Source organism: Magnolia sinica, chromosome 18 (genome assembly GCF_029962835.1).
Source record: "Magnolia sinica isolate HGM2019 chromosome 18, MsV1, whole genome shotgun sequence".
In the NCBI taxonomy this organism is placed as follows: Eukaryota; Viridiplantae; Streptophyta; class Magnoliopsida; order Magnoliales; family Magnoliaceae; genus Magnolia; species Magnolia sinica.
Genome location: NC_080590.1, coordinates 25683825 through 25709502, shown reverse-complemented (window position 1 = coordinate 25709502; position 25678 = coordinate 25683825). Strand labels below are relative to the sequence as shown.

General features: G+C 39.2%; 3 protein-coding genes across 4 annotated transcripts in view; 2 read left to right on the top strand and 1 right to left on the bottom strand.

The window, feature by feature from the left end:
- Positions 1-925: 925 nt before the first annotated feature.
- LOC131232897 (uncharacterized) lies at positions 926-2227 on the top strand. Its single transcript, XM_058229413.1, has 2 exons — positions 926-1154; positions 1409-2227. Exons 1-2 carry the CDS (start codon positions 993-995, stop codon positions 1937-1939), a joined length of 693 nt encoding a protein of 230 aa, XP_058085396.1. The 5' UTR covers positions 926-992; the 3' UTR covers positions 1940-2227.
- An 18496-nt stretch (positions 2228-20723) lies between these two features.
- LOC131233005 (uncharacterized) lies at positions 20724-22284 on the top strand. The gene is made up of 2 exons (XM_058229558.1): positions 20724-21087; positions 21444-22284. The coding sequence occupies exons 1-2, from the start codon at positions 20926-20928 to the stop codon at positions 21969-21971; spliced, it is 690 nt and encodes a 229-aa protein (XP_058085541.1). The 5' UTR covers positions 20724-20925; the 3' UTR covers positions 21972-22284.
- A 1172-nt stretch (positions 22285-23456) lies between these two features.
- LOC131232270 (uncharacterized) overlaps positions 23457-25678 on the bottom strand; it is a 38948-nt gene continuing 36726 nt past the window's right edge. The window contains exons 20-21 of one of the 2 annotated variants that reach the window (XM_058228507.1): positions 24927-25087; positions 23457-24116 (exon numbers count right to left, since the gene is read on the bottom strand). In XM_058228507.1, the coding sequence (XP_058084490.1) occupies positions 24927-25087 (161 nt within the window). In that variant the 3' untranslated portion in view covers positions 23457-24116. The remainder of the gene's footprint in view (positions 24117-24926; positions 25088-25678) is intronic. The other variant, XM_058228506.1, reaches the window with a different exon arrangement.

Here is a 25678-nt window from a genome sequence, read left to right as displayed (position 1 = left end):
TCGGCCAATATTTTAGGCTAAGGATTCCATACATCAGGCTGCTAATGAGTGGTTCGGATCTTACATAAATGTTCCGTATCGCCACATGTCAGAGGAGAGTGATCCATGGAATGATCGGGTATGGTACATTGCCACCCTACCGAAACCTTGCCTACCCTAGCTAGCCCTGACCTAGAATCCAAACGGGCCAGGCCAGGCCATTGAAACCCTAGAATTTTTTGTGCCCACTTCCAGCCCATGGCTCAACCCAAATACAATGGGCAAGTAGCTAACAGGCTGTTGAAAGGGATGCGTCCGTTAGTGGGCCTTGGGTGGTTCTATAAAGACACCAAAATAGTGTAACTAGGTGGACAATATAAAAATAAAAAATAAAAAGAAATTAGCAGTAATGCATGCATCCAACACGTTAGTCTCAATGTGGTAAACCTCGCAACAGTATGAATTAAAAGCTGCCTATTTCGCGTAAGACTCCGTTCAAAACCCCGGATATAAAAGCAAAACGCTTTGATGCTTTGAAAGAATGTGGAAGTTAATAGGTGGGCACTTATAAATTGTACGCGTGCAGTACAGCTCATACCAAAACCGTCCAAATTTTAGGTCCCAGTATAGATAAACTATAGACGAAAAATTACATTCACGTGATAACATATCTTCCCGATTAGTGGACATTTATTGTACGGTCAAAATATTCCCACGGCCCAAAATTCTCCTCGAATCAGAGGTTAGCATTGATCAACTAATCTGATTTTCAGCTTAAGACCTACCTACAATGGATCACATGATTTGGAAATTTTATTTTGAATATGTATCTGCCACGTCTGCAAGTTTGAACGTTGGTGTATCAAGCATTATACTCTGCCAGAGTGTCAAATAACTTCCCTATATAAAACCGGCACATCTGTCTCTTTCTCTCCACACATGTGCTTACGCTACAACCACAACATAAGCCCATCTCTTCCTCTTCTTCTCTTCTCACTTCTTCTTCTTCTTCAATGAAGAAAGAAGACCTTGATTTGGTTTTAATCCCTCTAGGCCTTTCTCTAATGGTGGCCTACCACGTATGGCTCTTCCATCGCGTCCTAACGCGCCCCACCGAGACAGTCATGGGCCTCAACGCAATCAATCGACGGATATGGGTTCAAACCATGATGGAGGTTAGTCATTCGTTTTTTTCATGTTCGTGGCATGATCTTTCACTTGCATGTTTCATGCATCTATTTAAAGGCCTAGGTGGGCCATGCTTGTAGAATCAACCAATGATCGAGACAGATCTATAATCTGTTGTGGTTGCAATGGATAGTTGCCCCCACGTTACCAATACTAATTACTATATAAAATTGTAAGTTTCACGTACATTATCATGTTTGAGTGGTCCGTTTTTTTCTAAATAATGATCAACGGTTTACAGGATACGGCCAAGAACGGTGTCCTGGCGGTCCAAACGCTGAGAAATAACATAATGGCATCGACCCTCTTAGCATCAACGGCAATCATGCTCAGTTCCTTGATTGCAGTCCTGATGACGAACGGCAACGGCGCGAAGGGCGGCGTCCGGGGTTACCCGCTCGTGTATGGTGACACGAGCGAGCTGGGGTTCTCTATCAAGTCATTTTCTATCTTGGTGTGCTTCTTCGTCGCCTTTCTCTTGAATGTGCAATCCATCAGGTACTATAGCCATGCGAGCATCCTAATCAACGTTCGGAGATCCCCGCATCTCTCGGCGGAGTACGTGGGAAGGGCTGTGAATCGAGGTAGCTATTTTTGGTCACTTGGATTACGTGCCTTCTACTTCTCTTTTCCTCTTTTTCTTTGGATGTTTGGGCCCATTCCCATGTTCTCGTGCTGCGTTGTCCTGGTTTTACTCCTCTATTTCCTGGACATATCCTTAGAGCAGGGAATGGACGATCGTGATGACAAGGATGAGGAAGAGGGCTGTTAGATAGGCCATGCATCCACGTGGCAGTAGTTATTCCAGTTCAACCCAAGTTGAATTGACTTAATGGGGCTGTGGGGATTCCAATGGCCCACATAAAGAGTACATAGAATATACCATGTGTGTACCATATGATGTAATAAAAATAGAATATATGTTTAGTGGACCATGAACATTAATGGTGGTGATGGTATTGAGTTCTGATGTGATAGTAGGCCTTTGTTTTGTAATGTTAGGTGGCATCATTAACAATAGATGTCAGTAGTCGGATATGATAATATACTTTTTATAGCATATGCTTTGTACCATTTGATGTGGAGAGTTTTTTTAGAATATGCTTAGTACCATTTGATGTGTGTGGAGAGAGAGAGAGAGAGAGAGAGAGAGAGAGAGAGATTGTGCTGGTTTGTTTTATTAACAATGGTTGTACAGATGGGTAGGGTTACATTTTCTCTTTATGAGTGTAGTCAATTCGGGAATTAATGTTATGCATTCCATTTTAGGGTGCGTTTGGATACACTATCGAATTTGAAGTATACTTGGCATATGTTAAGATAACCAAGATTGGAATCGTCCATGTTTTGGATGGTCCACGTCAATAGCTGCGTAGATGGATGGAAAAGGAAAGTTTCAATGGCTTACATTTAACTTAAGAAATGAAGGGTCAAGATCATCCTTGAAGGGTGACTTGTGGGCTATTATTACTCATTTATGGTAGTGCCGATGACATGGAGGGTTCTGATAATGGGACCATCTAAAACACATCCTAATGGAGGACATGCTGGCAATCCATCCAAAACACATCCTAATAAGGTAAGTTCTCAATATAATATTATTAAATTTTTATTTTTATTTATTTATTTATTTTAAAGGAGGCTGGAAATACTGTGTTTGCTAACGAAACCTTCAACTGGAAGTGCGGCAGTAATTCACGAGGAATTTTTCTGTCCGGCGTATCAAACGTGAAATTTACCGGCACAGATATTGTACGCGTGGGGCCATGGCACAGTGATCCAGACCGTTGACCTGATGAACTCCATTTAATGGTGGATGCCCAAAAAATCTTCCAGATTTTATGATCGTTATCCTTCAGTTACCAGCCTGCTACTACTAGATGGTCAGGAAAATCTATAGCAACAGTCCACGGCAACAATAATATTACAAAGATCAACGGTTGGGGATCTTTCAGTCAGAGAGATTTTCAATGCACTCATCCAGAATTAGGAAAATCAGATCACTTGTCTGGATCACCATCGTTGGCCCCAAATGCAGGGCGCACTGGCAGACAGTATGTTTGCTGATGTCAGCGACCCTATATTACTTATAATCGAATCCAGAAAACTGGTGGGCCACATTTAAAAATTCACCGTTAATAGACAATCCTGAGAACAGGTCACCCCACTTACAGAACATCTACACCGCACATCATTCGACCACTTTGGGGGTCCTTTTTCAAATGTGACTGGCGTGCGCACAGCTTGAAAAGTTTGCAGACAGTGGGGACCAACTCAGCCATTAAGGTCCCTTGAATCCGAATAGTAAAACAGGCAAGAGATGAAAGTCAATTGGCATTTCTCCATCTTCTTTATCTTTTGGATCCCACAATCTGAATAGTCTACCGAGGTGTGCTGGAGATGTATACTCTATGGTGCTGTGTGACAAATATCCATTGTCATGAAGTTTGATGGAAGCTTCACAAAATATGGGTGGGGACCATCTCTTTCTGTTAAGTTTCTACTGTAAATTGACATGTAGATGATGATCCAAACCGTTCATTCATTATAAGGCTCCATAAATGGGAAATAGGACAAAATTCACAACGATCAGACCGTCCTAGCTGAAACAATACGAAATTGAGATGTTCTACAAACATATTGAAGCCAAGACCAAAGCACTCCGAGAGGGGCTGCGTCTCCTTATTAATTCGCACCTGCTGTAAGCTCTAAATTCAACTTGAATTTTACATTTGAAGAGGATAAGAGGCTAACAGCCTTACTGCCATTTGGATCCTTTCATTATTTCTTTGGATGATGACTTCCCATGTTTATCACCCCCTATCAGAAAGCATAAGATATTTCCATTAATGCCACAAATAGCATATCACTATTCCTGCATAGAAAATGCATTCATTAAAATAGTGATGCATGGATACAATCATACAAACACTTCTACACATGCACATTTGCATGTATAAATGTTTGTACATGTCTGTCATGACTCATGACATGAATGGCTCATCACAGAGGAGCCTCCAAATAATGTTCATACATGATCTCCCCTTCACAAAATTTATCAAAGTGCTCTTGACAAAGTAGCATCTATACATATATGCTTCTTTGGGGGCCTACCTCTTGGACTTTGACGTCACTTTGGGGGCGTTTGGATCATAAGTTACTTGAGATAAGCTACTTATGCCTTATGTAGTTTATCTTGATTTCTACTTATTAAACTGAAGTGATTAACTTTAAATAAAAAAGCTACTTATAATTGATCATAAATCATGACATACTTATCTAAATTAAGTTACTTATCTACTGCTGTAAGTAGAATAAGTAAGTTATTAGGTGGTATCCAAACGGGCTGTTAATTTCAACCTCAACTGCATGTTACTGGCTTGAACCATGATCTTACCATTCGATGCTCGACTTTTAATTCTATCCCCTTCTAATAAAGGGAAGAAATATGCATTCTATCACTGACATCTGCAATTTTGATCTGCTTCTCTGCAAAGTAGTCAAGCATACAAAAACATAAGCACTGAGAATAATTTTGCAATTACATTTACGGTTTCTTTGGATGCTCGGTTGGCCTGAGTTGCATATAAATCAATTTAGTAATATCCAGAGAAAATGACCAAAATGGAGATGGGACCATTTTAATTCACAAGATGACCAGAAAATGATCAAGTGCCAATGTTTTCAGGACAAATGTGGAGGAAACAAGTTGTGTGGGCCCCACTGTCATGCTTTCATGACATCCACTCCAACCATCATACACATCCTCCCTGTTTAATCATTGCCCCAAAAATCATGCCCATCCATGACTCAGGCAGACCACACTATAGAAAACACTCGAGAGAGCATGCTCTCCCCCTCCCAACTGTTACTGCGTGTGTGGCCCACCTGAATCTTTGATTGGCCTGATTTTCAGGACTTGGCCGAATGTGGGACGACGTGCATGATTGTCAGAGTGGATGTCATTAACATTGCACCTACTTATAATGAAAACATTTGAGCTAGATCATGACCCAAGACAACCAACCCCTTTTCCACAACATGTAGTTGAAATAATCAGACTACTGAATGGGGAGATTGGGTGAGGGGAACTCATTAGGCCCCCACCTTAGTCATTTCCATTTTTTGAGTTCAGTTGTTCCAATTCAGTTTGATTCAACATCCAACAAGACTCAGCTGTAAAAGAAGAACGACATATAAGTTTCCATTGCAAGCAGACCAAACAGCAGCCAAAGATCCCATCAGTTTTTGCAAAAGATACCTCATGGTGACTGCTGGGCGTACCCTACGGAGTATGCACCAATATCCGTGGTGTCATCTGCCTTCTTATTCTGGGAATGCTGAGTTTCAGATGCACAAAACTGTGAGAGTTTGTGATCAAGATTAGAACTTGCCACTGCTGCAGCCTGAGAGATTTCTTGATTTTTCCTGTATCTTTCAGTAACAATATTGTGTTCTGTGATTCTCTGGTTTGCCACCAAAAGCTTCTCATGAAGCTCTCTTCAGCGCCTAAGATCATAGAAACACAGCCTCAGGAACACATGTAGATTTAATAATTAGTAGTCACTGTCAATAAGAGTAGCTAGAAAAATCCCTGGTTATGGCCTAAAAAATAGCCAGTCAATTTATCCTGCCCAGTTAAGGTGATGAGGTTGATCTTTCCATATGCTCAACCATTCATGGCTAATGTTTTCATATGATAATGAGTGATGAGTTGATCGTAAGATCCACACATCAGATAATCTTGCACTTCATGGGTTTGCTGCAGGAATTCTAGCTTGAATCTTTCTATGTCTACTATCATCTTCCATTCAGTGAAATGATACAACAAACATAATATATTCTAAGTATAGTTAAATATTTCATATTTTAGGCAGTTCAGAAAGCTATCAATTCATGCTTAGTATTGAACATTGATCGCAATTCCAAACTCATTTTACAGTCACAAGGGCAGCTACATTGATTTAGGAATGTTAGGCAACCAGGAATACCAGGTATTTCCTGAGATTTCCTCCCCGCAATGTCATTTATGTGGTTGCACCAAATACCAAATCGGAAGGAGGCATGTATACCATGGTATTAAGCCTCAGCCCCGAACTGCCGCTTAACCAGTTCTTTTTATCAGCAAGCAGAATTATAAGAAACAACTACATGTAAGGGAGCTAATGAACTTTTACCTGATCAATTCCTGCACTGGCAATTCAACATAGCTCCTGTGCTTTATCTAGTACAATTTGTGGCAATCCCAACCTTTCAGCAATATTTATGGCATTTGAGTGGCCTGCAATATGAATGTTTCACCAACATTGTCGTTGACGGAAATAATATAATGAATTGAGTATGACACAAAGGGTATTAATTGCACTGCTTCAAGGGAAACAACAAGAATTAAGGATCTTAGTTAGAATAATGTAGGCAAACCTGCAGATCAGTGTGACATGAGCAAATCAGCTACAGGGAAAAATCCACTCTCCATGAGTGTTTGCTCACAGTAAGTTCAATGTGCAAAACTGACTGCATCGAAATGGGGTTTATTCCTTTTGGTTTAGCCTTGAAAGATGATCAATGGAAAACCTCTTCTTCCAACCACTTCCACATCTCCCCTTCCCTCCCAATAATCTCCAACCATCTCCTTCATGAGAGAGTGATAGTAAATGATGAGAAATTTCAAGACATATCCATGAAAATCAAATTCGGAATGGCTCACTAAGCTTTCGGCCATCAACAACCATGTTCATTAAGGTGGTTCTCACATACTAAATTAAAAAATGGAGCATGGACCAGTAAAACCTGGGGCATTTAAACATAGCACTCTAGAAGTGCCATCACTACAAGAAAACTGAGCGCAACCGACGGATGGGGCTACGCTTTGCTGGCGGCCAGTTTTAACGGCCACGGGCAAAGGATCCCTATAAATAGAAAAATAAAAAAGCCCTAGATCATTTCCTCTTATCACCCGCGCCAACTCTCTCTCGGCCTCTCTCTCTCTCTCTCTCTCTCTCTCTCTCTCTCTCTCTCTCTCTCTCTCTCTCTCTCTCTCTCTCTCTCTCTCTCTCCTCGGCCCTCTGCTACAGTTCAGCCTTCTGCTGCTCGTAAATCTCGGATTCTCAGGTATGATGTAAGGTTTTTCCCTTCTCGTTGTTGTTTTCTGCAATTTATAATACCCGATTAGGGATATGCATTGTTGAATCCCTAACTAGGGATTTGTATAACAAATCCCTAATTAGGGATGTGTATTGTCAAATCCCTAGTTGGGGATTTGCATTGTTAAACCCCTTTTTAGGGATTTGTATTGTCGAATTCCACATTAGGAATTTGCCTTGTCTAATCCCTAACTAGTTGGGGATTTCTTTATTTTTTTGTTTTTAAATGTTGAATCTAATGTATTTGAAGATGCATTTGACTAAGATGAATGGATACTAAAAAAACCACGCCATTCCAAAACTCAAGTTAGACACAAGATTTTACCCATGATTTTATACGATGTAGTTCGCCTGATTTTTGGGAGGCAAGGAAAATAGGAAGGGATTCACATGGTGGACGGATTATTTTTAGAATATCACAGTGGGCCTTACACATTGATTTGTACATTAAGCTCGATGTAGAAACATTTTTACAACATCACAGTGGGCCTTTCTCCTTTACCTAGGCTGGGGACCAGTAGCTGCATTGCACCAGGTGCAGCTAGATATTCTATTACATTTTAGCATATATCGAGATAGAGAATCTTAAGTAAGAAAAATATTAATGATTACTTTACAGAATTTATTATTTTCTTTACCATTCAATTGACCAACAAAAAAAAAAAAAAAACACACACACACACTAAATCAAGAAAAATGATCTTCTTTATCTATAGAGTCCACCTATCCAAAGAAGCCTAGAAGTCTGACAATTGAATGGGTTGGATTGTTTAGTCGATTGAACTTTTGTAACTTCAGCCATATGATACTATTCACTGTAAAGTGATTGATTACAATCAGCAAAACTAGGCCACACGTGATGGTGGGCCTCACAGACTTCCATATCAATAATGATCCTCTTAATTAGAGACCATGTATGAAGCAAGAACTTCTGGTTGGAATTATTTTTTATTTTTTGAAAAATTCCAGTTTATGCTTTTGTGAGTTATATGTTACTTTGATGGCAGGCTTTTCTTTTTGGGGTTGGTAGGATTTCTGGCTTCTCTTCTTCTTTTGGGTCATTTTCTGTTTCATTTGTGGGTCATCTTCCTGTTTTCTTTTGCTTTGGTGTGCCATGTTCTTGATTATTTCAGTTGGAGTGCCAGGTGAACTCTATCCTTCTATTTTGGCACTAGCTTAGAATAGATGATCCACTTGTGCAAGATCCAAGTCACTCATTAGGTGATCCCAATTTGTAGCTCCATGGTTTAAAAAATCAGACTTCTTTTGTTTTTTGTTTTTATCAAGGAAGCATATGAAGAGTTTAAGCACGTGCTTCTTGCATTTATATTTGACAAAGAAGATCAGACATCTCCTGTGGCAAATGAGGTATGCTGGAAGTTTATCTTTTTCAAAATTAATTAGATAGTTTCTGCCATCTTCGCTCTCTATTCAAAATTAATTTCTCTTGTGTTTATCTTGCACGTGATGTGGGTCCCTCATCGAAGCAGTATTAATTTGCTGGAGAACATACAAGCATGGTATTTTGAGGAAAAGCAGGTCCTCTTAATTTTCAGGGATGTATGCAACGCGGTATTTGCAATGCATTTTGATTCACCATCGATTGCTCATAGGTAAGGCCCTTTGATCCTTGAGCATTACTCTTTAACCTCTCTTTATGTTGATCTTCTTTCTGTTAATTTTTGTTGATTTATGATTTAAGAAGAACCTATTTGGTTTTGCTTGTGGTGGTTATCTTCTTCCTCTTAATTGCTCTTGGAAGGGTTATAAGATGTGATTCTTTCTGTTGGGAGTAGATATAGGGTACTGATCCTAAGGAAATGTATAGTTTTTGGAGGATCTAAATTCCATGAATTTTGTATTGATGGTGTGGTGATCCAGTTTATTGAATCATTTGGAAAAAAAAAAACCATTTTGTTGATCTACTGAGCCATGCTGTGGATGGAAATGTCATGAAGATTATCTCATTTTGGAAGATACTAACCCTATAATTTTGTATTGATGGTGTTTAGAAGAAAATTCTAAGCGAGAAGGTGGACATCTAGGTAAGTCAATCATCACCCCGTATTTTATAAGAGACTAAGATCAGTCTATCATTTTTTGAACAATGCATGTTAATGGTGTGTTTTAATTTGACATTATCTACTTAGTATAACACATTCCTTTTCTACGTGGCTAGCAGATTTAGCATATGTTGCAATTGCCTGATTGTATACTTTACCAGAAAATATAACACTAAGAATGACATGGAAAATCACATTAGAGGAGATCAAGTGCTTTAACTTGCATTTTTCTGTTGTCTTCTGTTTCCTGCTTCCACTTTCATCACTAACATCTTTCTCATTCATTACTTCTTGCATATGATTAAAATAGGGAAAAAATTACTGTGTTGCATGATTATAAATTGGAAAAGTCTTAAATTTTTGGTGAATAATATGGCTAAGGTTCTTAACATCTACTACCAAGTAATAAAAATAGACTGCATTGAATCAAAGAAAAATAGAATAAACTGGATTTCTCTAGAAAATCCCTCATTTGAAGCTAGGTATAAAAAAATGGTTATGTAACAGTAATAGTGGGACCTCGTTACGCGATAACAGGGCTGTAATGCCTGATCTGAAAATAAAAAAGGCTTGTAATGGGCCTGTAATGGCTGTAACGGGTTTGTAATGGACTGATAATGGGGGCAATATATTTGATCTAAGATTTCTTTTTACCATCCAAAAATACCAAGACGTGCTCCACTGATGGTATGGTTTGAATCCTCACCCAAGTGCATAAATCAAGGTCTTGTAGGGTTGTGACCATTTAGTAAATGGTACCAAAATGCATGCTAGATCCTAAATCATACATTATCTACCTTGGGTAGGATATGAGATCGTTTAGAACCGTTGTTGGAAATGTACCTCCTCCATATTTTGCATGTAATTTTCCTTAGAAGGAAGTCTACTTATTTTCTTATCATAGTGCATCTGAGATCCTTGAAACTATCCTAGATTAGAAACATGGAATTCTAATTTAGTTGTTTTGATTTGAATTTGAAACTACAGCAACTGAAATTCAGTCATCTACTCTTTATTGAATTGAATAATTGTAAATGAATTCAATCAAACATCCAAACATGGCCTAACTTTCATCCATTGAAATCCAATTCCTAATAATTTGAGATCTTTTAATGGTGAGGAGTGTAATATCACATATGATGCAGGAAATGAATTCTGCAATGGATTTCATGGTAAAAAGAAATCTTAGATTCATGATAATTGCTTAATAGCCATCATATCCAAGAAACGAGTGGAGTTGTAGTCTTTGGTGTCATAGTTTCATGAATTACCATAATATTGATGTTCCTGTTTCATTGAATGGTCTCTTATAGGAGAGACATGAAATCCCCATTGCTCCAACTTCTCTGTTTCTATAAATACTAACTTCAAATTTTTGTTCTCAAGTGAAGGGCTTCTAAGAAGTTTGTACCTAAGTAGTCTCAGTTGCCATTGTGTTGCCAAAGTTCTTAGCCAGCCTGCGTCATGGTTCTGCCCACTGCAATGAATGCTACTCAAGGTGAGAACCACCTTTTTCATGTCATGCATCATCATCATCATCATCATTAACTAAGCCTTATCCCAACTAATTGGGGCAAGCTACATTAATCCTCTTCCGCCATTCTATCAACAACACAAATCCTTTTTCATGCCCTGGATGTTCTCCAAAAGTGACATGACAGGAAAGACATTGATGTGGAAGCTCACAGACAGTGCCTGTATGAATATATCCCATTAAAAAAAATTTGTATCCGGCAACTGTACTTAGTTCTTGACTTCTTGTACTCTTCCTAAAACTTAGCAACTTTATTGAAATTTCTTCCGATTATGAATCGGGTACATGACAATGATCTTGACAATTATGCCAACTGCAATTGAGCAAATGCAAAAGTTACCAATGGCCATTAGAATTTGCTGGAAATGTCCAACTTTGTTGGTACTGTCAACTAGATGGGCAACTTTCCCAAAGAAGGTGTGAACTCCAATTGAAAAACATTCCACTATTACGTATGGTCACTCAACACTGGCCTTGTTAGATTATCCCAACAAATATTGGGTTACTGATTTGAGAAGGGTTACTATCAACTTATTTTGATGAAGAAGAATATTATGTAATTAGTATTAGATTCTAGTGCTATAGTTGATTTTATTCTCATCTTTGCCATTTGTTTTTATCCACTTGCATAGACTATTGAGTTGCTTCTTGTGTACCCTTTGAAATAATGACGCAAGAATCTGCATTATGTTTGTTGCCATAACATATTACGGCACTAGTTGTTTCATTATTGCCATAACATATTATGTTTTGACCAGGAAATGGAACTAGCCAGCCATGATATCTTAGTAGGCAATGTAAGTCATTTTACCTCTTCTCATGATTTTGTGTAATATTTCTTTTTTCATTTATGTTTCCAATATTTGTAATTTCTTTTAGCATCTAATTCTCTTCTTATAGAACCTTATTATCTGTACTTTCAAGTTTATTACCAAAATTTATCAAATACTTGAGCCTCACTGGCATTCTTTTTTTGTTCATCAATTGAAATTGGGGATACAGAACAATTGGGGATGCAACTGGAACAAGTATTTGTTGGCCCGCTAGTTGTTTGGCAAGATTTTTTGGATGAATTGGGTGTGTGAAATTGCATGGAACTGATCAAATGAACATGGAATCTATTTCCTGGTTTTTAAATATGGATTCTAATTTCTGAAAGACGATTATTATACTGTGATTGTTTTCTTTTGACAGGAAGAAACACCGGCTCCTCAAAAGGCCGCAGATAGTACAGTCATTGGATTCTCTGCAAGTAATAAGAGTTTCTCTCATACCTTTTAGTAAATTTGTCTATCTTGCTTCATATTTATAGTGTTATAAGTCTTAGGCTCCATTTGGTCATCACATCAATCTTTATGAATATAATTTTTTCTCAAACCAAATGGAGCTTAAGCCCTTTTTTAACTCCACCAATGCAACTTCTTGCATTGCTGGTCCCAAGCCCAGGTAAAGGAGGAGGGAGAAGGGCGTCAAGGTGAGTTGTATCATTTTCTTCCATATTTCTTTAATGCAGCAGTGCTAGGTTGAAATTTTCAGCATTTTTATAGGTTGAGAAGTGGGTTGATCCAAAATGTGGACAATCGACCAGGCGGATTAGGCATCCTGATGATGTGCCTGAAGATGTAATATGAAAAGCTTTTTATTCTTAACATTTATCTCTTTCTTGTCCTCTATTAGGTGTAACCTTTTGATTATACATTTTTACTGAGGAAATCAAGTCCTGAGTTAATTTTTGGTTTGTTTCTTTGTGCAGGTCGAAACAAACAAACAATATGTAAGAGCTTCAAATTGGAGCATTCAGGTGAAGCACCACATCCTTATTATTTTATTCTATTTAGGCTTGAGTGTGCAACTCAGACGGTATAGTTTTATCTCAAAGTAAATGGAATCCGCAGCATACTGCAAGTGTGAATGGGCCATGGGCCATGTTGTCACCCCTAGGCTCTTTCGATTTCATTGATGGGTATGTATGAATTTTGTCGAATTTTCATTATGGGGAATTGATCGTTTGTTATTAGAAGTGATGGTGCCCCATAGTCAAATCACCGGTAGTTGTCCACTCTCAAATTGTTCTATGGTGTGCCCATATTCAAATTTTTTACTTTTACTTTAAAGGTATTCCACATATTCAAATTTTTAGATGGAAACAGATAATTTTATGAATTGGTTGGGTGAATTTTGTGAAAATAGAGTATACTGATGTCATTCACTACATGACGGTTTTTGGTATTTCAATGGTTTTATGGTTTTTCCTTAAGACCAACCCAGCTGGGATCATTTGATTAAGGAAATTTGGTATTGACTCATTTCATGGCGTAATTTTTCATTGTAATCTTACAATTTGATTTATGATCTATGCTCTTTTCACATATATATGGATAGCAGCAGGTTGAGTGGTAGGATTCCTTCAACGTTTGTTAACTTGAGAAACATGAAGATCTTGTAAGAGCTTGTGATTACATGAAATGTGGAAACCATCAAAACCATCCCTTAATTTGTTAATATCCACTGAAAAATCTTAATGGATTTCAGGTGGTCATGGAAAATAGGACCATGATTTTTCAGGCTCATCTGATTCTTAAAACCATGGTTTTTTACTGTTGCATTTTGAACTTTTTGACATTAATTTTTGGTTGGTTTTCTTGTTGATTTCTTTTCTGATATCTATGATGATTTTTTGTAGATATACTCATATGCTTGATGGCCATAAAAATCATGGTGAATTTGGATAAACCACTGGTAGAACCAGGTGGTGGGTCTTACCTCTGCAGCAATGCAATGGTGTAAGTGATGGGTGGGTGTTGCAATGTCAATGCTGGATGGGGTTTGGCCTTGGTGAAGTTGTTATTATTATTTTTTTTTAACGTGTTCTTGTAAGTGATTTAACCCATGAAATGAAGTGGGTTGATGGGCATGCATTACGCTACATGAACGGTCGTGGAATGGAATAAGGCCATTTCTCAGTAGTGTTCCAATATAGGCCTAGGCTGGCCTTTTTATTTCTTGGGCCTGATCAAGTGCTCAAATCAAGATTGGCCCACTCACAGAACTGATGAAATGCATTTGGTATTATGCTCTTTCAGAGTGCATCTTACAGTGTTCTGTTTTCAGGGATACGTTGGGATCACTGTGGATGAATCGCCCTTCGATATTTTTCTTTTGTGTTCTTAAGCCATCACATAAGATGGTTCGGATCTTTGAATATTAGATATCCACAATCCTTGGTGAAGCCCATTATTTTAACACTTTGGATCATCAGACCTTGGGCCCCACATTCACACAATCTAAATCTTGATTATCAGACATTAGGACCCACAATCCACTATAAAGCTTTCAAGATTAAGCTTAACCTACTGCCGTATGTGTGGTGCCCATTGTGATGTATGTATGACATCCAAATTACAGGTATAAAATATGTTTTTTTTATAAGGAAAAAAAAAAAAAACAGTTTTCAATCAAATATAAACATTAGCCCTCAAATATACTGGCATTTAATGGCATTTCGGTAGACATTTACTAGCGTTTATTGGGGATTTCACAGGGCAGTAAAAAATGGCCAGTAAATGTTACATTAGGCGGCAGCCAGCACAACTGCCGGTGAAACTTTTATCGACCCATCTTTTGCCGGCATTTTCCTAACTGCCGGTAAACATTTTACCGGCGGTTTTCATGGTCTTTAGCAGCGATTTTGACCGCCGGCAAAATATGATTTTCTTGTCATACATTTAAGTTCTACTATCATATGCAATGCCTCACTTTCTACTGTTGTTTACATTCTACATGGCTGATTTTTGGCACAATCGGTGCACATTTCAAGGTGCTAGAGTGCCTTCAAGTGTTTCATTTTTCCTCCTTACTGAAGTGGATTTGAAAAGCCATTTCAGGTATTATTTTCCAAAAGCAATGTCCATTTGGTCTGAGGAAATTTTTTTTTTGATAGATTTGAATCATGGGATCATTCATGATTTAATCAATAGATTTGAATCATGGGGTCATTCATGATTTAACATTAAGAAATATGATTTTGATGGAAGTTTTGTATGTCGTCAATGCACATTTATCACTTCTCAAGCTAAGGTATTTCAAACAGATTAAAAACAAAATGAGTCTTATGAGTCAAATTAATTTTCAAGCTCTATGGGTATTTTGATCATTTCACACCAAGAGCATCTCAAAATGTTCTTGACATTGTTTTAGATATCATTGAGATGATGTTTACTGGAGACACATCATCATTTTGGACATGGAAATATAAAACAAATTTAGGCATCTCCAATCCAAAGAATCTCAAAATTCCATAGTAATATAAGAAAGCAAATAACACGATACAAAAGTGATAGTCTGTACTTAACATATGTGGTAAGAATTTCTTTCTTTCTTTTTCTGATGCAAATTACTAGAGGAAATATAAGTCACTTATTGCATCTAAATACAACTTTCTGAGTGATGTTTCTAGCTTCCATGTTATCTTTCCGGGTGAATTACTACATACATTCAGGAGACATGACAATGCTACTCGAGAAAGTGATTTCAAATACCAGTTCTCGCCATTCATTCCAATATGGCATGTGTTTACAAGATCCAGGTTGCTCATCAGCAAGACCCCATGGTGATATGCAATGGCCTGAAAATCAGGCCAGTCTAGTCATCATGTGTGCGGATATACACATGCATGTCTTACTTTTTTCTAACAATGAATTGTAGCCCACCTGATGATCACATGATATGCGTTATGTAGCCAACATGATGAACGGTCCAGATCTCATATATGTCGTGCATGCAACCTAAGGAATTGTGCAATGCGGGAGTTCCAAGTACTGCTCTGACCAAACCAATAGCTTTTATTAAATTCTCAAAAAACCAAAGTTTACCAATAGAATTAAAATACAAGAATATAAAAGTTCCTAATGATCTCACATCAAAGACATCAAGGCCACCGAAATATATGCGGCTAATGCCGTATTTCATCATTTCAACAGCAGCATTGATTTCCTCTGAAAGACTCATGCTCTCTTCATAGCTCACATTTATCGACCAAAGCTGCACCTGAAAAGCAAACAAAGAGCACAAATCAAAGCTTAAAACTTAAAAGCTGTGTTTGGATTCTCAATAGGATTAACAACAATAAATCAATTCAAGAAAAACAAGGGAAAAAGTGAACGAAGTTAAGAGTCTCGCTATTTTAATTCAAACCAACGATGACCGAACCTTTAATTGAAATCTCATCCATTTGAAGCCGAACTTGAAGTTATTAGAATGGTAGCTGAGGAGTTACTTGATACACACTAGCAGAATATGAGAGCCCTGCTCTAGCATACACATCACATACATATGCCTAAATTCAAACTGTTCAAAATAATGGGACCACCGTAGATGTTGTTGTATCCTATTTTTGACCAATCTTGGGCAATCCAATTGGGAGCGACACTTATTATAGTAAGGGAAAGATATAGCATATTAAAAATCTTCAATGATACTTGAAGTGTTTTTTACGGAATCACAACTGACAGGTTAATAAGACAAGAGCAACCGGGAAGTATTCAAAAATAAACCAAGTGGCCGAGAGGCATCCAGGAGGCAGCTGAGAGATGTCCAAAAGTAGACCAAGTGGCCGAGAGGTGTCCAAAAGCAGAATGAGTAGCCAAGAGGCATCCAGAAATGAAATGAGTGTCCGAGAGGTGTATAGAAGCGGAAAGAGCGTCTGAGAGGTGTATAGAAGCGAAAAGAGCGGCTGAGAGGCGTCTAGAAACGGAACAGGCGGCCGAGAAATGGAATAAGGCTTGGTCGAGAGGAGAAACCATAAAAAAGAAGAAACGTAACAAAAAGAAAGATCTAGAGAAAAGCTTTTCAACTACTGTAACTACTGGAGTACTGAAATAAGCATTTGGAAGAACAAGCGACAAGAGAAATCTATAAATAGCAAAAAATATTAACAAACTAACACACGCCAATCAAACCAAATAAATTTATCAATAGCTTATCCTTGGAGTAGGGATAATCCAGTAGTAGTAATTCTTAACTATTATTTTTAGTTGTAATCCAAATCTATGCTTATATGCTAAATTTGTCCTTTATCCAATATCATGGAGTTCTTTCACGAGACGCATTCTTGCAATTGCTCCTAGTGACCAATTGTGAGTTTTTAATTTTGTTTGATTGCACTAGTATTCTGAAAGTACTTTCTTGTGGAAGGCATAAAGCAACCCATTTTCAGGAAGAACCCCACCCTCCAATTATTGCCTTATCGTTATAAATTTATGTAAGTGGTTGAGTAAGCGACCGATCTTCTCAAAATCTAGTCTTATAAATTCATATTATACATATCTGGTATTTCCAATCAACTTGTAAATGTTACCGCTCTATTATGCTTTCATCACTATGAGTGCCCCCTTTAAAACTTTTAGGACACGATCAAAACCAGTAAATTTGCACTCTGGTGCATCAAGTGCCCCAAGAGATATTAGATTCTTCGTTAGGTCAAGAATGTATCTCACGTCCATCAAGATACACTCACCCTTATCAAACATCTTGATGATCACCAAACTAACACCAAGCTATAGGATTCCGACAATCCTTCTTCATATGTCCCATCATCCCATACTTCTAATACTTTATCTTGTCTTTACCCTTCAATTTGGATATCATTCGTGAGTTACCTTTTCCCAATCAAAATTCCTTCCCCTCACGACCAACGCATTCGTAAAAGAACCCTTACCACCGTTACTTCTTTCTCAACTGCTTCGAATAAAGAGCTAAGATGATAGTTTCGATATCTATGGTCTCCCTGTCGTGACACATAGTGCGTACAAAATTCTTCTAAGATAGTGAAAGAGAGTTTAATAGAATTAAGGCTTGATCTTCCTCTTTGATCTTGAAATATGCATTTGTCAATTTCTAAAGCAATTCAGTGAATGTGGTAATATGTTTATTGATATCAAATCATTCTGTCATCTTAAGTTTGTAGAACTGTTTCTTAAGATACAGATGATTGCTAAGAAATTTCATGTACAAACTATTAAGTTTCATCTATACCCCTATGGTGGTCTTTTGATCTAAGATATTATAAAGAACATTATCCGTTAAACACAATAAGATTAAGGTAATAGTCCTCTCATCAAGTTCATCCCATTCTTCATCACTTATAAACGCAGGACGATTCACCTTACCAAGGATAACGTGTTGCAATCCTTGTTGAACTAGAAAGTCTCTCATCTTCACCTTCCATAGTTTAAATTTATTTTTACCTGTGAACTTCAAAACGCTGACAAAGCACATAGAGAACACACGAATTTATGTGGAAAAACCCTCGCAGAAAAAAATCACTACACAAAGCAACAACAAATCCATTATGAAAAATGAATTTACAAGAGATGGATAGACTTACTAATCCTTAAACCTCAAATCCATTTACAAAACCTTAGCTTTTCTATAGAATACCTTAGGAACGTCTTAGCATCCCCAAATCTCGATTACGCTCACTTCTATAGTGTTACAATTGAATTAAGAAACAAAATATGCACTTCACAAAATTGTGCAATTTTGTCAATATGACCTTGGTTAAGATCGATAACCATCGAGACCTATCAATGGGATCGAAGAATGCCCCAAAAATTGTCCAGCGAGCATAGGGAAAATATCGAGATTTTCTCGATAGGATTGCGTGTTCTGTCGATGACATTGACAAACCCCTATTCCAATCATATTGAAGACATCCGACAACACTTATCCCTCAAGTTTATTCGGTCCAATATCCATCGTCCATCACGTGGGCCCATCCTTTGATGCAGACTATTCATTATATTGGGTCCACCTTGGCCTTGTCTTCAATGTGAACTGTCCAAGGTGTGGGGCTCACCCTCAATGTGGAGCATCCACCTTTAAAGGTGCACCTTCAATGTGGACTATCCATCATGCGAAGCCCACCTTAGATATGGGCCATTCATCATGTGGACCCACCTTTAATGTGGATCGTCCATCATGCAAGGCCCAACTTCGAAGTGGGTCCTCCATTAAACAGGGCTCGCCCTGATGTGGGTCATTCATCATTAGAGTCCGCCCTTCGATGTAAATTGTCCTTATGTGGGGCCCACCTTGATATGGGTCATCTATCATGTAGGGCTTGCCTTTAATATGTGGAGCCCACCTTTGATGTGGGCTATCCATTTTGTGGGCCTCACCTTCAACGTAGGCCGTCAATCATGCAGGCCTGCCTTGGATGTGGGCCATTTATCATTAGGGGCTGATTTTTTATGTAGACTACTCATTATATAGGGCCCACCTTGATGTGATTCATCCTTCATGTGGGGCCCACCTTTAATGTTATTATCTATCATAAGGGGCCACTTTTAATATCCACCACCTCACATTTGGATCCCACCTTTAATATGGACCATCAATCGTGTGGGTCCCCACCTTCAAGGTGGGTCATCCATCATGCGGGGCCCACTTTTGGATATGTGTCATTCATCATTAAGGGCCTACCTTTGATGTGGGCAATTCATTATGCGGGCTCACCTTGATGTGGCTCATCCATATTGTGGGGCCCAACTTTGATGTAGACCCTCCATGGTGTGAGCCCCACCTCTGACTCCATTGTGTGGGGCCTCCTTTGATATGGACCATCCATCACATGAAAAGAGAAATAAGTATTTAAAAAAAAAAAAAAAAGAGTTAAAAATTGAAAAGTAAGGAAAAAAAAGCTTACACATTAAGTTATTTTTATAATGGTGATTATCAAACTTACTTAAGTTAAAAAATGCAACTTATTAACTTAAAATAAATTAAAAAGTTATTTATTGGGTAGTCTGGGGTGGTATCCAAACGGGCACTAACTGACCGGTGATCAGTGGTTGTTTATTGGATGGTAAAAATGAAATATATAACAGTCCTGTGGTTATACAGATCCGTATAATCCCACTGAATGTTAACTGTAACTGTTGATTTTTTAATTTTTTATTTAATCTGGAAGTTGAATCCGGATCCTCTACTTGGTACACACACAACATTTTTGTTTGTTACAATCGGATTAGGCCACATCATCAGATGTGTAATTAATGCAGTAGTATTAATGATATGTACTAATTACAATGCAGAAAAACAAAAAAAAAATTAAAAGTTGGTTCAAGGGCAGTGGTCAACTGGGTAGGATCCTTTGACCGCAGCGGTTTTGGCACGATGGCTAGTTGATGATCTGGAACATACCTGGCCCGACGACATGTAAAAGTGGAGTAGGGTCATTTATTCAATCGTTTTTATGTGAAAGTTGAATGCGTGGCGTGTGTGGCGTGTGTGCCACACAGCACCCGCAGGGGTGGTAAAATTCTATGAACCCCACCATAATATATTCACACCCTTAAATTTTTATATGGTCTACTGATGATTAGATAAAATCCACTCCAACCATTAAATACCGCACCAAAATTCAGGTAAAAGCTTCAAAAATAAGAACAATATGTGAATCAGGTGGGCCACAAAAAGAGAAAAAGTTTGCAGTGCGAGTGTGTAAATTTTTTCCAACCGTGTGGTCCATCTGAATCAAAGATACACCCACGTTAGTTACTCTTTTCTCCCCTCACTCATCTTCGAAGCTCGAACTCACGTGTCATCTCTCTCTCTCTCTCTCTCTTACTTTACAACCTCATCCGATCAAAGCCAAAACACCGGAATTTTTCTAGAATCCACCTCGAATCCGATGCCATTCTCGCCTAACAAATACCGAACAACCGGACCAACCACACAGCGAGCCCAAAAACAGGTCTCTCTCTGATCTGAGAAAAACTCGGACTCGATCAGGCTGTACAATTTCGGCCCGTCAAGCATATATTGAAAAGTCTGGCCGGGCCTGGACATATCTTGGCCCGGACCAAACATGGCCCGTCGAAGTCCCTAACCAGAGTAGCAAATAACTTCCCTATATAATCTCTCCATCCTCCACACGTGCTACACTACAACCACAACATAGTACATCTCTTCCTCTTCGTCTCTTCTCGCTTCTTCTTCTTCTCCTTCTTCTCCTGCAATGAAGAAACAAGACCTTGATTTGGTTTTGGTCCCTCTGGGCCTTTTTATAATGGTGGCCTACCATATATGGCTCTTCTATCGCGTCCTAAAACACCCCACCGAGACGGTCGTGGGCCTCAATTCAATCAATCGCCGGGTATGGGTCCGAACCATGATGGAGGTTAGTTATTCGCTTTTGTCTGTGTTCATCACATGATCTTTCCCTTGCATGTTTCATGCATCTAATTGAAGGACTAGGTGGGCCACACTTGTAGAAACAACCAATGATCGAGATGAATCTATACAACTTCCACAAAGAATAATGGCCCATCTTTCATGTGTCAAATCATTGAAATTGAGGCATCCCATTCAAAGGGTCTCCACAATCTGTAAAGCGAGTTCACGTCCTGCTCGTGGTTGCAAAAGAAGGTTGCTCCCACGTGACCAATACTAATTACTTATATAAAATTGTAATTTTCACGTACATTATCATGTTTGAGTGGTCCCTTTTCCTAAACAATGATCAACGGTTTACAGGACACGCCCAAGAACGGCATCCTGGCCGTCCAAACGCTAAGAAACAACATAATGGCATCGACCCTATTGGCATCAACGGCAATCATGCTGAGTTCCTTGATCACGGTCATGATGACCAACGGCAGCTGCGCAAGGGGCGGCATCAGGAGGTTTCCGCTCGTGTATGGGAACACAAGCGAGTTGGGTTTCTCTATCAAGGCCTTCTCCATCTTGGTGTGCTTCTTGGTGGCTTTTCTCTTGAATGTGCAATCCATCAGGTATTACAGTCATGCAAGCATTCTAATCAACGTCTGTAAATCACCGCATCTCTCGGCCGAGTATGTGGGAAGGGTTATGAATCGAGGTAGCTATTTTTGGTCACTTGGCTTACGTGCCTTCTACTTCTCTTTTCCTCTTTTTCTGTGGGTATTCGGGCCCATTCCTATGTTCTCGTGCTGCGTTGTCCTGGTTTTCCTCCTCTATTTCCTGGACTTCTCCTGTGATCCGGTGATGGACGGTCGTGATGACGATGAGGAAGAAAGATGTTAGATAGGCCGTGGGTCCACGTGGCATGTGGTGTTTTGTTGGACGGTGGTGATTCTAGTTCAACCCAAGTTGAATTGAGTTGATGGGGCTGTGGGGATTCCAATGACCTACATTAGAGTACAGAATATACCATGTGATGTAATGTGATAGAAATAGAAGATATTGTAAGTGGGCCATGAACATGAATCCTCGTGGGGATGATGGTCCTGTTATTGAGTTCTGATATGATAATAGGCCTTTGTTTTGTGATGTTAGGTGGCATCATTAACAGACAGATGTCAATAGCCGGATATGAAAAATATATTTATAATTAGGATATGCTCCTTTTGGTACAATTTCTTGTGTCTATTGGATGTATGTTTTATATGTTTTGTACGATTTGATATGAGAGAGAGAGAGAGAGAGAGAGAGAGAGAGAGAGAGAGAGAGAGTCAATTGGGGAATTAATGGTATGCATTCCATTTTGGGGTGCGTTTGGATACCCTATCGAATTTGAATTACACTTCGAGAATGTTAAGATAGCCAGGAATGGAATCATCCATGTTTTGGATGGTCCACATCAATAGCTGTGTAGATGGATGTATTACATGGAAAAGGAAAGTTTCAATGGCTAACATTTAACTTCAGAAGTGAAGGGTCAAGATCACCCTTAACGGGTGACTTGTGGGCTATTGTTTATTTATGGTAGTGCCAATGACATGGAGGGTTCTGATAATCGGATCATCTATGCATGCGGGACATGCAAAACACATCCTAATCAGGTAAGTCCTCAATCTGATAAATGGGTACAATATTGATAAAAAGATTGGGGCGGAAGTACTGTGTTTGCTCACCAATCTTCAACCGTAAGTGCATGTGTACAGCAATTCACGAGGAGTCAGTGCGTGTCTATCAAACGTGCAATTCACTGGCACAGATCTTGTACATGTGGGGCCATGGCAGTGATCCAGACCGTTGATCTGATTAACTCCCATCTGATGGTGGATGCCCCAAAAATTTTCCAAATTGTAAGATCGTTATCCTTCAATTACCGACCTGCAACTACCAGATGGTCAATGAAAATCTACAGCAACAGTCCGCGGCAACAACAATATTACAAAGATCAAAGATTGGGATCTTTTAATACAAAGATTTTCACTGCACTCCTTATCCAGAGGAATTCAGATCAGTAGTCTAGATCACCATCACTGGCTCCACATGAAGACGCAATGGCAGACGGTACGCTTGGCTGATGTAAGCGACCCTATAGTTACTTGTAATCCAATCCTTTCATCAGGTGTCCTGAAAACTGGTGGGCCACATTCAAAAATTCACCTTTATTAGACAATCCTGACCACTTACTGTCAAGGGACAAGAACAGCTCACCCACTGACAGAACATCTTCACGGCACAATTCGACAGCTTTGGGATCCTTTTTAAAATGTGGTGCGCATGAGCACAGCTTGAAAAGATTGCAAGCAGTGGGGGCCAACACAGCTATTCAAGTCATGAGATGAAAGTCAATTGGCATTTCTGTCTTTTTTTCCTTTTGGGTCCCACAATCTGAATAGTTCACCAAGGTGTGCTGGGGATGTATACACTATGGTGCTGTTTGACAAATATTCAGTGTCATGAAGTTCAACGGAAGATTCACAGAATATAGATGGAGCCCATTTCTGTCTTCTCAAGTTTTTACTGTACCTTTGACATGCTGATGAAGATCCAAACCATCCATTCCTTATAAGGCTCCATAAATGGGCAATCAGACAAAAATCATAACAATCAGACCATCCTAGCTGAAACAATATGAAATAGAGATGTTCTACTGATCATATTGAAGCCAAGACCAAAGCACTCCAGAGGGGCTGCTTATCCTTATCAATTTTTTATCAGTTCCCGCTTGCTACAGGCTCCAAACTCTACAACATATACAATCTGAGGGATGGCCAGAACACCAAGTTGTCAATTTCCAAAATTCCCAGTCTTGAGTTCCACATTTGAAGAGGATGAGGTGGATGGCCTTACCGCTATTTGGCTCCTTCCATTATTTCCCCGGATGATGACTGAGATTTATTTTTTTTGGTCTGAGGATGACTTCTAATGCTATCACCACCCCCTTTCAGAAAGAATAAGATATTTCTGCAATGCGAAGAATAGCATATCACTATTCTGCAAAGGAAATGCATTCATCAATACTAATGCATAGATACAATCCAAACACTAATACACGTGCATATACTTGTACAAATGTTAATACATGCCTGTCATGACTCACGACAAGAATGGCTCATCACAGAGGGGACAGGGTTTGCCTACTGACACTGTCAGTAGTGACTAGCTGCTGGACTGTGCTCTATGCGCCCCACCATGATTTGTGTTATATCCACACTGTCCATCCATTTTGCCAGGCATGAGCCCAAAAATGAGGTTGATCAAAATCTCAGGTGGACAACACCACAGGAAACAGAGGTGGTTGAACACCCACCATTAAAAACTTCTTGGGGACCACAAGTTTTGGATCAAGCTGATATTTGTGTTTTCCCTTCATCCAGGTCTTTGTTACCAAATCAACAGGTTGGATGGCAAATAAACCTTACAGTGGGCCCTAGGAAGTTTTCAATGGTGAGCGTTCTATTACCACTGTTTTCCAGTGGCGTAGTCCACCTGAGATCTGGATCTGCCTCAGTTTTGGGCTCATGCCCTAAAATAATGATCCAAAATGGGTGGACGGCATGGATAAAACACACACATCATTGTGGGGCCCACAGAGAACTGTCCAGTAGTGACCTCACTACTGAGGACCGTGTCAATATGCAATCTGCATCCTCACAGAGGGGCCTCCAAATTGTGTTCATATATGATCCCCCTTCAAAAAATTTATTGCAGTGCATCATGACAAAGCAACATCCATACATATATGCTTCTTTTAGGGCCTGCCTTTAACAAAAAAAAAAAAAAAAAAAACTATTTAGGGCCTACCTATTGGGCTTCAATGTCACTTAATTTCAACCTCAACTGCATGTTACCGGCTTGAACCACAATCTCCCCCTTTGATGCCTCCACTTTTAATACCGTTGCTTTCTTACGAAGGGAAGAAACATGCACCCTATCACCGACCTGTGGAATTTTGATCTGCTTCTCTGCAAAGGAGTCAAGAGTACAAAAACATAACCACTGAGAATAATTTCGCAATTACATTTATGGTTTCTTTGGATGCCGGTTGGACTGAGTTGCAAATAATTCAATTAAGTAATATACAGATCAAACAACCAAGATGGAGATGAGACTATTTTAATTCCTAAAGATGACTGAAAATGATCTAGTGCAAATGTTTTCACCACAAATGTGGTGCAAACGAGTTGTGGGCCTCACCATCATGTGTTCATGACATCCACTCGAGCCATCATGCACACCCTCCCATGTTTGGCCATGGGCACAAAAATCACGCCCATCCATGTCTCAGGTGGGCCACACATAGGGAACACTTGAGAGTGCATGCCCTCCCCCTCCCAACTGTTACCACTTGTGTGGCCCACCTGAGTCTTGGATAGGCCTGACTTTTGGGCCATGGCCGAATGAGGGACAGCATGCATAATGGTCGGAGTGGATATCATTAACACATCATGGTGGAGCCCACACAACTTGTTTGCATTATAGTTATAGTGAAAACATTTGTGCTAGATCATAACCCAAGATGACCAACACATTTTCACCACCATGTACTTGAAATA

Bases quoted from the DNA above. Each gene is read 5' to 3' on its own strand.
- LOC131232897 (XM_058229413.1), top strand. From the start codon at position 993: ATGAAGAAAGAAGACCTTGATTTGGTTTTAATCCCTCTAGGCCTTTCT. The intron at 1,155-1,408 runs GTTAGTCATTCG...AACGGTTTACAG, and splicing joins GGGTTCAAACCATGATGGAG to GATACGGCCAAGAACGGTGT.
- LOC131233005 (XM_058229558.1), top strand. From the start codon at position 20,926: ATGAAGAAACAAGACCTTGATTTGGTTTTGGTCCCTCTGGGCCTTTTT. The intron at 21,088-21,443 runs GTTAGTTATTCG...AACGGTTTACAG, and splicing joins GGGTCCGAACCATGATGGAG to GACACGCCCAAGAACGGCAT.